A 13,074-nucleotide genomic window follows, 5' to 3' on the forward strand; every position below is an offset into this window, starting at 1 on the left:
CTCTAATCAGAGTTCTCCTGATATGGTACAATCAAGTATAGGTTCATTGAGTGCTAACTGTTATACTTTGCTGTCGAGTGGACAATAGAATAGACATTTTATGGTACTATTTCAAGAGCCACCAACTAATTAATTTGTGTTAATTACATAGGACAAAACAGTTTTTCTTTCCAAACATACATGTCCCTCTTTCTTAAGGTTCTTAGAATTTTAAGGATGAATTATAATACCACGTAAAGAGAAAAAAAATGGGGACAATTATAGAAAAATGTATGAACATATGGTTTTAACTTTTAATGTAAATTTATTTAACGTTAATTGGGTTCCTAAAATGAAACCATATATGCAAATGTTTGTTGACTCTTCTCTGCTTAATATTAAGTCATTTTTACGTAATCTCATCATCTGGTTTCTCTCTAGAGTTGGTTTGCAAGGAGAGATTATATATATGTGGATGGTGACAGCACTTATCATACATTTTATAAATATTTATTTATATTTCTCTTTTTTTTTTACATTATATATAATAAATGGTTAAATTTAACGAGCAAGAGGATCCTATATATATACAACACCAATAAGATTGAATCTAAATAAATAAGTTATATATGGAACTTACTTAGATTCCCAACATAAATAATATCTTGTCTTTTTCAATTTGTTGGAGTCAATTATATCAACTAGATAATTTTTACACGCAAAACAAGTGCATTGAAAAATGGGTACAAACTAGGTATCGGTAGGTATCCGAGAATTATTTTCTGATTGGTAATGGCAGAAATATAAAACCATTAGCCAAATCTATGTGTGGGTGGGGAATATTTGTGTTGTTCTTTTCAACTATACCAATTCATGCAAAGGGTTTATATAGTTCTATTTATACTGTAATCACACCTGCATCACTTGAGTTGGTTTTTCTCTTCTTATTAATAGTATTCTTTTGACCTTACTTCTAAGAAAAAGTTGCTCTTCCTGTTAGAGCTTCTGGGTTATTTCAGAAATCCTAACTAAAACACTCATTATATGTTATCATTCTTCAGTGACTATTTAAAGATGATTTCTTAGTTCTATTTGAGAAAAATCTTTTTCATAGCAAACAAACACTTATGAGAATATGCAGATTTATGGATAATTTTTATGATGATAAAGTTTCAGACAAACATAAAAGTATGATACTTATTATTTTCATCAATCAAACTAAATTTTGTGATTTTTAATGAGATGGATAAGATCAACCAATTATTGGCCATGACTATCCTCAAATTGTGAAGGCACATTTTTGTTTTCAAGATGGACTATTGATCCTGTTAGAATATGCATCCAAAAAAATCAATAATTAATAAACAATAAACTTTTTTTAACAGACTAATTTTCAATTTTCTTTAGAACAAAAAACGAAAGAGTACATGAATTAGCTATTGGAAACAACATAGACTAGTATCTAATCTTTCTTTTGTAGATTTTTTCTTCTGTTAGCATGGAGAGAATAATTGTACGTGCTCACAAATAGGGACCATGACCTTTTTATGTAACATTTGTTAGTTATTTTATCTTAAGTTTCAATATATTGAAACTATTGAAACTTAAGATAAAGTAACCAACAAATGTTACATAAAAGGGTCATGGTCCCCATCTTTGAGCACATACAATTATTCATGCTCCTTTTTCTCCATTCTTATTAGAAGAGAAAATCAAGAGAGAACCTAAGGTGTTGTATAGAAGGAAGATTAGATACCAATCCCGGCATGCTTTTGTTTTATATATGTTATAAAGGGAATTGAGAATTGCTCTATTAAGGAAGGGTTTGTTGCTCATTAGTTATTTTTCTATGTTTTTGGATGCATAATCTAACAAGTAGTATCAGATAAATCATTAAATGTGTTAGGGTCATTATATTTTATTAGTCAATTAATCATAAACTAACATGCTCTGATACCAATTGTTAGAATAAACAACCAAAATAGTTGAACAATTAATGAACAATCAAACTTTTTAACTAATCAAGCAATCCTTAATACCCCATAGAGCAGTATGTGAAAGCGTACTTGGATTGGCCATTAGGAACAATGTAGATGGAAGAATGGTATATGATCTTCAAACTGTAAAGCACCTTAGGTTCCCTTTTTATTTTCTCTTTTGATGGGGATGGAGAGATAGGAACATGAATAATTGTATGTGCTCACATATAGGGATCCTTGTTAGCAAAAAGAGAAAAAATTGAGGATAAGATATTTTGATGCTGATAAAAAGCAAGTCCAAACATTCAAAACATGAAAATGATATTAGAAGATTGTATTTTAGTCTTAAGATTTGATAATAAGTTTTTCATATTTGTATATTGGACTTAGTTTAGAAGGTTACACAATAACTTGTACAAGATGACTCAAGAAAGTTTCAAAATATTTCAAAAACGCTTTCGAAAATCAATTATCATAAATGGTAATTGATTGTCTCATTTAATTTTAGATTTTTAGAAAGACCTCTATAATAATTGATTATCACTGGTAATTGATTATCACAACGAGAAAATATTTTTTTGATAAAGTTTCTAGAATATTATCACTTATAACAATTGATTATCAATAACAGTTACGAACATACTTTTCAATTTCTTGACCTAATTTTCAAAAATAAGAATCTATACATTTTACCTAAACCTAGTTTCACAAACAACTTTTTTATTCAGAGGTTTAGTGTTGTGCTGCAAAAAGAAACTATATGTGTTTTGAAAAAAAGGCTTGTTAAACCTAGTGTTGGTAGATTGAGAGGTTTCACTAAGTATGTCTTAAGTGATTATATGCATCTCTTGTGGCTAGGTTATCTATTTTTCTATTTTGATCTAAGTTATCTAATTGAAGGGGACTTAGTTCTAATTAAATTCATTTATTTAGGGGGAGCTTCATTTTTTTTTTATTATGATTAAAGGGGGGAGGGGGGAGGGGGGGGAGGGGAGGGGGGAGGGGGGGGGGGGGGGGGACAATTAAGTTTAAAGCCATAAAAAATTTTCTAAGTCCATATAATGTTATTTTCTTGTTTAAGTTATTTATACGCAAGTTATTACAAAAAAAGCTTTAAATCATATTTTGATCATCATAAAAATTTGGGAGATTGTTAGAAAAAATAAAATAACTAAAGAACGAGATATTTTTGATGATGATAAAAAGAAGTTTTAGAATTCAAAACATGCAAATGATATTAGAAGACTTGTAGTTTAGTCAGAAGATTTTGTAACAAGTCTTTTATATTTGTGTATTGGACTTAGTTTAGAAGGTTACAAAAACAACTTGTAAAAGATGGCTCAAGAAAGTGTCAAAATATTTCAAAAATGATTTAGAATAATTGTTTGTCATAAGTGGTAATTGATTATCCCATTTAATTTTAGATTTTAACATAAGCCTCTTAATGATCCATTATCACTGTTGATAATCAATTATCACAGTGATAAAATGTTTTTTGAAAATTTTTTTGAAATAATTGATTACCATTTATGATAATCTACAAACAATTGGGAACAAACTCTTCAGTTTCTTGAACTAATTTTCAGAAAATAAGAGTCTACATATAGTGTTGGTAGATTGAGAGCTTTCATTGAGTGTGTCTTAAGTGATTGAGTTACCAGTTGTGGTTAGGAAAAGTTGTTTATTCTTTATGTATCAGTGGAAGTGTTGTTAATCTCTTGTGTCTTCAAGAGATGTGCTTTCTAACCTTAACTCTATTATCTAGGATTCTAAGTTTTAGTTATTTCGTAGTAATTAGTTAATCTCTCTTTAGATAAATTAACAACTAAATGTAGGGTCTTTTGATCCATATCAATATTAAACTACTTGTACAACTTTCTTTTTTCCTATACTCTTTATCTTTATGGTTGTTATTTAAAAAAAAATTGATTTTTGTTGTAAAATCAGTTTATACAAAAGGGAAAATTTTTAAAAGACACACTTTTAGTAAGTAAACAAATTCAACCCCTTTTGATTTTTGTCTTTACGCGAATATTTCAATATATGTTACTAACACATAACTCCTTTATATAATATTTGTTGTTACCTTTTTTTAAGTTTCAATATTTTAATTTGGTCTCTCAATAAATTAAAATATTACATATGGTCTTGATACAGAAAACAATTTATGACATATATGTTCTTAGTTATAATTAATTAATCAAATCACTTTAATAAATTAGTTAAAAAAATATAATGAACATAACCTATTTCATTTATTATGTGTATATATGAATGACTTAAATTGTTAATAAATCTTCTTCGGAAAAGAGGTGATGATGTAACTACTTAGCATGAATATTCTATTTTGGTTATTTATTACCTTCGGCATATGAGAAGCAAGTAGCTACTTAAATTTTGTAATTAGTTTTTCTTCTTAATTCTTATAATTTCCTATGATAAATTTCATTTACGATAATTCCTTAACGAGTCCTTGTGTTTGTGTCATTTTAAGAAAATTTAACATTATTTTTTTTTATCAATTTCTAAAACTTTTTAATTATCTAACTCTATCACTCTATAATGGTTGTTTCCATCGATAGATGCAAAGCTAATAATGTCGCCTATAAGGTGATGCTGTTCGTAATATTAAGATGAACATTCTAGATTATCGTTAAAGAATCAATTTAAAAATTATTTTACAGGTCAGATTCTTTTCAACTTAAAATAGCACCCTTAAAGTGAATCGATAGTTTTATTTTACTACAAATTTATAAAAATAAAAATACAAAACAAAATTAATATATTGAAGTTTCTAATCCAAGTTTTGCAATTTCGCAAACAAAATATAATTTGAGCCGAAACAAAAACGGAACACACAGGCCGAATGAAACTGGCCCGAGACCTAACAATGTCATAAGTGGGTTCCTGCTATTTTGCACTCCAATTTTTTGTTATATGCAACCCTTTTATTTTTTTTTACTTAAATTAAAAATCACATGTTTATAATTATTTTTATGTTATTTAAAAACACACTCCTATTTTTTTGCACTCAAGCACTTGCGAATACACTAAACCCTATTATTCTTTTACTCTTCCAACCCCACGGCAATTCTTCTGGCAATAAATATACCATAAAGATAAAAATCAAAACCAAGTTTCTTTATCCTTAATTAAAATAATTTTCACTCTTTAAGTAGTCTCTTTCTTTTACTTATGAAGCTTTGGTTTCTTAAAAATAAATACTTTTAGAAAAGTTTGTCTTTTCTTATCATTTGAGAAGTATTTTTATAAGACATTGTAATCTTTTATCTTATACTTCCAAAATCATTTTGAAAAGTATTTTATTATTATTTTGGAAGTTTGTCTTTTCTTATCATTTTGAGAAGTGTTACTATGGGCTCATAGCCGATCGATCGATAAAGATGACATATGATCTTAAAGAACTGAACGGTCAGCATGTGGACAAAAGCTTCTCAGTCGTTCGGTCCCAACAACTGTTGAGCAGAGTTAATGCACAAATAAATGTGGTAACGATTATCGTTAAACAGTTAAGGTTTGCATTAATGACCATTAAGAGATAAATTAATTGGTCAGATTCCTTTAAACTCTATAAATAAGGGTTTAGGTTCAAGGTAAACACACATTAAACTCACACTCCACTACGCCCTACTTACGTCCAATCAGGACTTAAATATTTAACTGTAACAAACAGTTCATAAAATTGCTCCTAACTTGAGCGTCAGAGTGCCTTTTGTAGGTACCTTCCCCCTTTTGCCACGAGGGTGACCGAACGGTCAAGACTGAAGTTCACCGAGCGGCCAATACTGAAAAGGACTGATCGGTCTAAACTGGAAGCATACGAGCAGAGCACACAAGTCAAAGGTTAGTGTCTCGGTCTCACAAAATCCCTACCGAAACATTTTGGCGCCCATTGTGGGGCCGAGAGCAAGCAGAAGAAGTCCAAATGGTGACCACAAGAAATATGGAAGAGTAGAGCACCAGAGATCTAATCAAAGAGTTACAAGCCCAGATCAAAGCACAGGCGCAGACCATACAAGCGTAGGCGCAAGCACAACAAGAGATGCAGCGGAGGCATGCAGAGGAGATTGCGGCGCTAAGGGCCGAACGGGTCCCCCCTGAGCGGTCCGCCTTAAATCGAGAGAATGACAACAAAGCAAGTCATAATCACACCAACCCGAACGGTCGAGGTAGAAGGGAACCAACACCCCTGCATACCGTTCGGCCTACCAATTTACTCCCTTTTACGGCGACCATCATGCAAACTCCAATGCCAGAAAAAGCTCCTCCCGCATTGGATAAGTATGATGGTTCAACTGATCCGGACAATCACCTAAGGACGTTCGGTAATGCAATGACATTCTATACAAATAGCGACCCGATCATGTACAGAGCCTTCTCATTATCACTCAAGGAAGAGGCATTGGAATGGTATAACGCTCTTCCTCCCAACACAGTGGATTGCTTCGCAACTATAGAGACCCTCTTTAGGAGACAATTCGCAGCCAATCGGAGACAGGAGATAACACCGACGGAATTGGTTAACACCAAGGAAGAAAAGGACGAAACTTTGAAAGCCTTTATGAAAAGGTATAATGAAGTCGCACGGCGAGTTAAAAATGTTAATCACACTTTTATCATCAACAACCTGCCTTCATGCCTAAGGCTAGGATATTTTGCTGAAAAATTATATGCACGACCACCAAAAACAATGGATGAACTTCTGGAAAGGATAGCTGAGTTTATTCATATGGGGGACATGCGAATGTCACAAAGAAAGCAACAACAGGAAGCTGATGTAGGCGGAAAGAGAAGGAACGATAGACAAACATTCGACGACAATGACAGGGGAGGAGGGTCTCGACCAAAGGATTTCCCCCGAATGCCTAAGTTTGATCATTACACAGCTATTAAAACACCCAGGGCAAAATTCCTCGAGGAAGCTCTTAATGCTAAACTTCTTTCGGTCATGAAGCTTCATTCACCTAAAAATGTTGATGGAGGAAGGCACTGCCAATACCATCAAAACCTGAGACATACCACCGAAGAGTGTGTAACACTCAAAGATAAAATCGAATCACTCATTCGTGCAGGCCATCTCCGTAAGTGCGTGAAGAAGGATCGACGACGGATAAGAAGCTCATCAAGGTATCCACAAAGAAGTACCAAACGACCGTGTAGAAAGGAGGAGCGGAAATATAGGCGAAGTCGCAGCTGCAGTCATAGCTCTGACCGCACAATTCGGGGGCGTATTGACTAGAAGATATAATGAAAAGTCCTTCCTAACATTGGGAATGCGACTCATCTCAAGTTTACGTTAGTTGAATTTTGATGCTATGTTTTATTTTGATTAGATTCTTTTGACAAGACTTATGTGTTTAAAATTTTGGTATGAACAAAGCCGGACAATTCCCTTCAAATCACATATGATCAGCTGTTCGGCTTCAAAGTTATTGGCCATTCGGCCTCGATTGCTCGGCCTTCCATGGCCTCACAGTTCAGATGATAGGATCATGCACACGAATCACTAGGAAAATCGTGAACTTACGTTCTCCAAAAGCCCCTGGTCCTAAACCGAGCGGTGAGGAACGTTCTTCGTGAACTCTCACTCTTGTCCTAAACCGAGTGGTGAGGAACGTTCTTCGTGAACTCTCACTCTCGTCCAAAACCGAGTGGTGAGGAACGTTCTTTGTAAACTCTCACTCTCGTCCAAAACCGAGCGGTGAGGAACGTTCTCCATGAACTCTCACTCTCGTCCTAAACTGAGCAGTGTTGGACGTCCCCGAGAACTAACACTCTCGTCCACTAGGAAGTTTCAAAACGAACTCCTAGGTCGAAAGACCGAGCAGTGAGGAACGTTCATTAAACTCTCACTCTCGTCCTAAACCGAGTAGTGTTGGACGTCCCCGAGGACTGACACTCTCGTCCACTAGGAAGTTCCGAAATGAACTCCTAGGTCGAAAAACCGAGCGGCAAAGTCTCGTCCACAAAACCTACGGAACGCTCTCTAAGAGCCCTTGGTCCTAAATCGAGCGGTGAGGAACGTTCTGCATAAACTCTCACTCTCATCCCGAACCGAGCGGTGAGGTTCTCCATGGACTCTCGCTCGTCCACAAAACCCAGGCAACGCTCTCCAAGAGCCCCTGGTCCTAAACCGAGCGGTGAGGAACGTTCTCCATGAACTCTCACTTTCGCCTTGAACCGAGCGGTGAGTTTCTCCATGAACTCACTCTCGTGCTAACCTTAAACAGTCACCGATGTTCAACATTCGGTCTAACATATTCTCAACCGTTCGGCATCCCACCATAATGACGGAGGCTAACGGATTCCATTTTGACATCCTTATTTTTATTTTGAAGAAAATTTATTTAAAAATCAATTGGTATTTTTTACTGTGAATTTAAATTTTGTAAATAATTTTCTTTTTAATTCTAAATCAACTGGTAATTTCTTGCAAAATAATTTCATAATTTCTTTTTTATTAGATTAAATTTGTAAGTATTTTTTATTAATATTTTTGTAAAAAGAATCCACGGAAGTTTTGTTACAAAAACTTTTAGAAAAATATAGTTTTTATTTTCACCTTATTTATAGATGAAAAACAATTTATAAATGATTTATTTAATTTATTAATGTTAATATTTAAGAAAATAAATCATAAAAATAGTACTTAAATTTTTAAATAAAAAAAGAATGTTTAATTAAGGTATTTTATTTACCGAATCTTTTAATGTTTGAAAATCCCAAGTCTTCTGGTACACTTCCATCTAAGGTGGAGAGGAGATTCGAGCAAAACACACTTATTTATTTGAACAGTTGTGCGGTCCAGTAAAAATATTTCTAGTCTTCAATAACCCACAAACATGGCTGCTAAATCAGGTGAAAAAAAAAACTGGAATAATGTAGCTTTTATATATATAGAAGTCTCTCCAACCCTTGTTACAAGGATGTTCCTCCCAACCTAGACTTAGTGTAACCTAGATTAACGAGTTTTTGAATCAAAATTTTCACCTATTTCGCCTGCAATCCATGAAAATTGCAATAAATCAAATCCAAATAATTTAAAATTGAAGTAATCAAAAGAGTTAATAGCAATGAAAGAAAAGGTTAACCATCACTACTATAGGATCATTAAATTTAAAAAATAAGTGCACTTGTAACTAAGTGAACTGAGGAATGTATCAGCAAGTTCAAATTTCTACATATTAGTGAGTTGTTTGAGAAATATGCAAGAATTATAAAATAATTATTTATATCCAAATAGAAAGTTGGAAAAATGATATACGTTCGTAAATATGTTTGAGAGAGAGTGAAACAATTAAATATGTTTGAGAGCAATGTGCAACAACAATTTCACATATCCTAGTGGCAGATCTTGAAATCAAATGTAAATCTGAATTAATATTATGTTTTCGATATAAAGGCTTATATTTTATTCAATTGAATACTTACTTAAAAAAAATAAAAAAACTTAATGTGACTTTTTTTAAAAATTGGTATTGATGTTATCTGAAAAGGGGTCGTCTTAAATTTAAATTTAGCATGTGAAAGTGAGTTTTCAAATCTGAATAACATGCAAAACGTGGAATCAATGCATTATGAAATTATCCTACATGCTAATGTAAAAGGACAATCTTACATAGAATTTTAATTACAAAGACACTAAGTTTAACAAATAACTAACTACTCACAAACCCAAACAAGTTATAAAGACAAGTAGTAAAAGAACATGTTCAAAATTTAAAACTAGTGGTAGTAATTCGCAGAAATCAAGTACCATAGCAAAAACCCAAGACTAATCCTCTGATTTATTTGGTCAATTGAAATAGACCTACCTCAAAAAATATTTTGGAAATAAGTAGACTCAGTCTAGGTCTCGTGGGTTTCTAATTAAAGATCGAAAGAGACTGTAGGTTCTAATTTAATCTTCCAATTCAATCAAGAAATTCATTCTAAATTAAAAGAACATACACAAAATAACAATTGCAAAAGGGTTAATTTTTTACCTATTAATTACATATACCTTATTGTTTTCTCAGTTCTAACACAAAAGGGTAATTACATCAATTGAATGTATTAGCACAAACATATAAAGCTCCAAAAAATTAAGAACCTTACAGTATCAAAATTTTCTCGCAAAAAATGAAATGTAACAATAAATATCACCAAACTCAACATCCTCAAAAATAAATATAGATAAGTATTGATCAAAACTTACCTTAACAACAACATAACCCTAAACACCACAATCAGAAAACACCACGAGCAACAAGGCGATCAACCCATCATATCACGACAGAAGGAGTGTGACCACTACACCACGACACACTGTAGCTTTAGCAACAGTAAATACCACCTAAACACTAGTGATGCTCCAAGAGCAACCAATGACGACAAAGACGAATATGAGTTTGACCCACCACCATAACAACAACTGTCGATCACGGAATCACCAACGACAAATACATAAGAGAAGCAAAGACGAACAAGACAAGTGAAGTTCAACGAACCTGACAAGCAAAGAATGAAAAACGAATGAGAGGAAGAAACAATCGAAGAGCATAAAGAACATAACAGAGGAGAGCAAAAGTGAAGCAAAAGTAAAATGCCGAAGAATATCAAACATTTTATACTGGTTATAGTGACTAACCGTTATAGAAAGTGTTCTCCATTATTACATTTTTGCCATCATCCTAGTTTCTATACCAATTCTAGATCTAAATGGTATAAAAAAATCACTTAGCCACTTTCTATATTGGTTCGAGGAAGCCAATTATTTGGTGCAAGTAGGGAAGATCTTCATGGACACCTTTATGAATTCATCATGATTCCTAATACTATACAATATCAAGGTATGCTTAACGATACTATTAGATTGACAATTTTTCCTTTTTTCCTCACAAGGCAGGTGAGTTATTTATTGTTGTCCTTCCATTGGTGCAAAAAAGGGTTGTGATGTCAGTGATTTTCTATCTTTAACGTCCAATACGAGACCGATGTCATATAAGGAGACATTTACTTAACGTCGGCTTATAAAGACCGATGTTACTTGATGTCGAACCCATATAACACGCGACGTCATATGGAGCCTACGTGGGAGTAATTGGTCAATCAATTTCGAGCTTATAGCTTCACCACATAGGAGTACTTGGTCAATCAATTCCTAGAAAAATATTTCATTCCTCATAAAATAAAGCAAAACATTTGTCATCAACACCTTTAATCAAAAGGTTGATGAATCACTAACAAAAGCTTGGAAGAGATTCCAAGATTTATGAATAAGGTGTCTTAATTGACTCATGACATAAACAAAACTTATCTTTGATGTTCTAGATGTAACCAATATAAATTTCAAAATGCTAGATACCACAAAAATTATAAAGAACATTTCTCTTAGTCTAATGGATCTTAAATGTAATATTCCAAATTTTAAATAACTATCTTATTTATTTTATTTTTACTTTAAATACGAGGATTAAAAATCATAGTTTTAACTCCTATGACCAAATTCATATATTTTAAAATATTTTGTTTTCTATCTAGATGATATTGAAACGTCCAAAAACAAATCAAATAAAATGTTAAAAAGTAAAATAAAAATAATAACAATATGAAAGAATAATACCGATTTTAAAATAGGTTTAATCTTTTTGAACATCTCTATTTGTAGAGGTTTGTCTTAAATAGCTCCTCGTATTCTAAATGGTCTCAATTAGGTCCCTTATTGTATAAAATTGAATCAATTTAGACCTTGCCGTTAATTAGACTGAACGACGTTAAAAATTTTGATGCGTGACTTGGTGACATGAGCAAGTTGTTATGACGTGGCATACATTGGTCGCTGAGTTGGCTTTCTTTTAAATAAGTTGGTGGTCGGCCACTCGGCTTGGTGGTCGGTCAATCGGTTTCGTGGGCGGCCACTCGGCCTGATGGTCGGTCACTCGGCCTGGAGGTCGGTCACTCGGCTTGGTGGTCGGTCACTCGGCCTGGTGGTCGGTTTGGCGACCACCAAGCCGAGTGGTCGACCACCAGACCGACCACCAGGCCGAGTGGCCAACCGCTAGGTCGAGTGACCGACCACCAAGCCAAGTGCCCGACCTCCAGACTGAGTGACCGACCACCAGGCCGAGTGACTGACCACCAGACCAATTGACCGACCACGAGGCCGATTGGCCGACCACCAGGCCGAGTGACCGACCACCAGGTCGAGTGGCCGACAACCTGACTGACCACCAACTTATTTAAAAGAAAGCCAACTTAGCGACCAATGTATGCCACGTCAGAACAACTTGCTCATCGCAATAAAATTTTTAACGTTGTCCAGCCTAATTAACGGCAAGGTCTAAACTGATTCAATTTTTCATATTCAGGGACCTAATTGAGAGATTTTACAATATGAGGACCTAATTGAGAAATTCCTGCAGAAATAGGGATGTTCTAAATGATTAAACCTTTAAAATATATTTAAAAAATAAAAATAATTATTAAAAAATATATAAATTAGAAATGTATGTATATATATAAATTTTTAGATTTTTTAACAAAAAGAATCTTCTAATTTTATCTTTCATGTAGGACATTTAATATAATAGATAAGTTAAAGAAAAGTGTAACATCAAAAAATATAACATTAAACTATATAAAAGCCATCACAAATTTAAAATAATAGATCAGTTAGAGAAAAAGATTATAAAGTAAGATACAATATAGTTGTATCAAAACTATACACAAGAGTGTCACTACCACAAAAAGAAGACATACCTAATACATATACATCATTAATCTATCTAAGCAACTGAACATCTCCATCAAGAACCTGCTCCAATGACACATCATCACCCGTTGTTCACACCCACCAGATGATTATAGCCAAAATTTAAGAATAAGCACATACAAACAATATACAACACAAGGGTAAGCTAAATACAAAAAAAGTTATGTAACATTTAGAACAAGACATACATGAATCATATATAACATGCATTAACCCAAACATCTTAATATACAAAGATCTAAACTGACTATCCATATTTAGAATGAATGTCGAACTATGACGGGTCGTGCACTTGTGGTGGCCTCTTGCTTTGCAAAATTATTGCCAATAAGTTTCACCCTA

The 13,074-nt window shown here is 33.4% G+C and overlaps 1 protein-coding gene across 1 annotated transcript; it reads left to right on the plus strand.

The window, feature by feature from the left end:
- The first annotated feature begins 6,228 nt into the window (after positions 1 to 6,228).
- On the plus strand, positions 6,229 to 7,218 carry LOC124824968 (uncharacterized). The gene has a single exon (XM_047297493.2). The coding sequence runs from the start codon at positions 6,229 to 6,231 to the stop codon at positions 7,216 to 7,218; it is 990 nt and encodes a 329-aa protein (XP_047153449.2).
- The last annotated feature ends 5,856 nt before the right edge of the window (positions 7,219 to 13,074 follow it).

This window comes from Vigna umbellata, chromosome 1 (genome assembly GCF_029865625.1).
Source record: "Vigna umbellata cultivar VRB3 chromosome 1, Vumbellata_1.0, whole genome shotgun sequence".
Classification (NCBI taxonomy): domain Eukaryota; kingdom Viridiplantae; phylum Streptophyta; class Magnoliopsida; order Fabales; family Fabaceae; genus Vigna; species Vigna umbellata.